This window comes from Propithecus coquereli, unplaced genomic scaffold, assembly GCF_000956105.1.
Source record: "Propithecus coquereli isolate 6110/MARCELLA unplaced genomic scaffold, Pcoq_1.0 Scaffold378, whole genome shotgun sequence".
In the NCBI taxonomy this organism is placed as follows: Eukaryota; Metazoa; Chordata; class Mammalia; order Primates; family Indriidae; genus Propithecus; species Propithecus coquereli.
Window position 1 is genome coordinate 3,766,945 of NW_012149485.1, and position 2,767 is coordinate 3,769,711.

At 51.1% G+C, this 2,767-nt stretch overlaps 1 protein-coding gene across 1 annotated transcript in view; it reads right to left on the bottom strand.

Moving 5' to 3' along the window:
- The window catches only part of ACTR5 (ARP5 actin-related protein 5 homolog (yeast)), a 21,010-nt gene extending 19,000 nt beyond the window's left edge, over window positions 1–2,010 (bottom strand). Inside the window, exons 1-2 of the mRNA XM_012652057.1 lie at window positions 1,617–2,010; window positions 170–399 (exon numbers count right to left, since the gene is read on the bottom strand). Coding sequence (XP_012507511.1) covers window positions 170–399; window positions 1,617–1,991 — 605 coding nt within the window. The 5' untranslated portion in view covers window positions 1,992–2,010. The remainder of the gene's footprint in view (window positions 1–169; window positions 400–1,616) is intronic.
- Window positions 2,011–2,767: the final 757 nt, after the last annotated feature.

The window sequence follows — 2,767 nt, forward strand, 5'->3', positions numbered from 1 at the left end:
GGAGAGGTAAAGTGACCTACTCATAGTCCCACAGTGAGGTAGGTCAAAGCCAAACCCAGAGGCTCAGTTCCTAGGCTACGTGCTCTTTCTACTCTGCCTTTAAAGTAGGCACTAAATGTTTCCTGAATGCTTCTCAAAATAGCACTCAAACACCACAAGTGCAACTCACCTCCCTTCTAAGATGGGTAAAATATGCGTGCACTGGTATCCAGATGAAATGATGAGCCCACTGGACATCAAGTTCTTTGGCTTATTGTGGTAGAAGCTGAAGAGGCTGTCTATTCCATAGGCAACCTTGGGAATCCCATAGCACTCAAAAAGAAGCTCTGACATCATTTGTCGTGAATACAATGGGTTGCACACAGCTTCTGTCAAAACTACGGGATGATCAACGCAACCCTACTTTGAAAGAAAAAGGCAAATAGATGAGTGGTATCAGAATACTCTTTTAAAGCATAAAAGAACCCAAAACCCTTATTTCAGGGCTGAATTTGCTTTGGTCTCTTAATCAAAAACCTGATCAGTAGGTTTTCTCTCTCATCTCTACAGGAAAATATGAAAGTAGAGTCAATTTATTAAGTGCCATCCAAACTGTCAGCAAATCGTGTTGGCTCTGTCTTCAAAATATTTCCAGAACCCAACTGCTTCTAACCACATTCCCTGCTACCTCCCCCATCTAAATCACCGTCATCCCTCACCTGGGTTATTGCAACAGCCTCCTAATTGGTCCCCGTTTCCACCCGATGACCCATGACAGTCCATTCTCCACAAAGCAGCAACAGTGACTGTACTGAAACTGAGTCATGTTCTTCCTCTGCTCAACAATCTGCAGTGGCTCCCCATTTCACTCAGAGTAAAAGCCAGAAGGTGTGTGATTTGCCCCCTCGCTACCTCTCTGACATCCTCTTCCAGGTCATACCTCTTCCACCACACCTCGCTTTTTTTGGTTAAGATCAAATGCAGGTAGTACCTCTTCCAGGTACTACTCCCCCCCTCACTCCTGTTGCCCTGCAATTAGCATTAGGGCACATTCTGGCCTTAGGGCCTTTTTCACTGTCTACTCCCTATGACTAGAATACCTTTCCCTCAGATATTTACACGGCTTGTTCTGTTAATCACCTCCTTCAAATCCTTGTTCAAACATCACCTTCCCCATGAGTTCTCCCCTGCCCATCTTATTGAAAAAATATAACTCCCTCTTCTCCTATTATGGCATAGACTCTACTACATAATTCTATTGTTTATTGTCTGTCTTTTTATGCTAGAGCATCTTTCCATACTAGCTCCATAAGCACAGGAAGTTTTCTTATGGTACAGATGTATTCTAAGTACCTAAAAGAGTGCCTGACACAGAGTAGGTGCTCAATACATATTTGTTAACAAATGAGTATATTACCAAAGAGCATATATGCCCCGATGTGTACTCCAAGAGAAAAGATGCGGTGTTCTATTTGCTGCTATACCCGCAGCGCCTAGTACAGGCGCTTAGTATTTGCTCGATTGACGAAATGACTATCGGAGCTACTGAAACGACTATAATCTCTAAGAAAGGGGAGTGAGGGGAGACAAGACCTCACCCCACCCTCAAGCCCAGCCCAGCCCACCCGGCTCTTCACCTGTGAGGAGACACCCAGGTGCTGGAAGCTGTAGTCAAGCAGCAGCTCCTGCAGCTCCAGGTTGACAGGCACGTTGCGGTCGAAGGGCGAGCGCAGCATCCAGCGCAGCGGCTCCAGACTGCCCAGTGCATTGCCCACCTGCGGGCCCGCCCCGCCCCGCGCCCCGCCACGCCCGCGGGCGCACACCGCGCGAAACTGCAGGCGCGGCTCAGGGCCCGGGTCCAGTCCGGGACATGCCCAGCCGGCACGGACCTGAAACGACCCGTTGTCCAGCACCAGAGGCACCGGCAGTGGCCCGTGTGCCACCGGGCCGGCCTCTAGCACAGGATCCGGCGCAGCGCGAACGTCGCGGAACGGGAACACGTTCATCGCCATGTTGGAGCGCGCGCCCGGCCCCACCCCTCGCCGCAGCCCAGACGCCACGAGACCCCGCCCCCGGCGTTACGCCGCGCGTTTCCGGCCCTAAAGTGACTCGAAGCCCCTCCTCTCGCGAAGCCCGGCCAACTTCTCCACACCTGACTCGCCCTCAGTGGCTCAGCTCGCTTTCGGCACCGCCCATCCTAGCTGCGAAATTCTGCCTTTGCTTAGCCTCGTCCCTTTTTACCGCTCATAAGTGACCACGCCCCTTCGTTCTAGCCGGGACTGCGGGCCAGGAAATCCCGCCCCCATGCGTGACGCCATCAGACACCGCCCCTTCCTGGCCTCAAGACCTCGCAGAGCTTGCCGGGCCCCGCCTCTCCACTTGGTCACGCCCCATTTGCCTGGTGTCGCACCCTAGACCATCCCGGGCCCCGCCTCTGCCTTGCGACCTGGCGAAACGAATCGCCTTCCCTGTGACTCTTCCTTCTGGTGGCGAAGAAACTCGAACCCTGGGGTACCGATGGTTCAATTTCTTGACTTGCACGCTAACTACACAGGTGTGTTCACTTTGTGAAAATTCACCAAGTCGTCCACTTATGATTTGTGTAGTTTTGGTATGTATATTTTATAATGCAATGTAAAGTTTAAAAATTTATTTATTAACTCCCACTGACTAGGAGTTAGACTGTGTCCTCTCCCTAAGACCTCAACCACTGAGAAAAGGACTGTTAATTGTTCCCCAATGTGTATAGTCTCCCTTTCTTCCTTTTAGTGGTCACCTAGCCAGATGT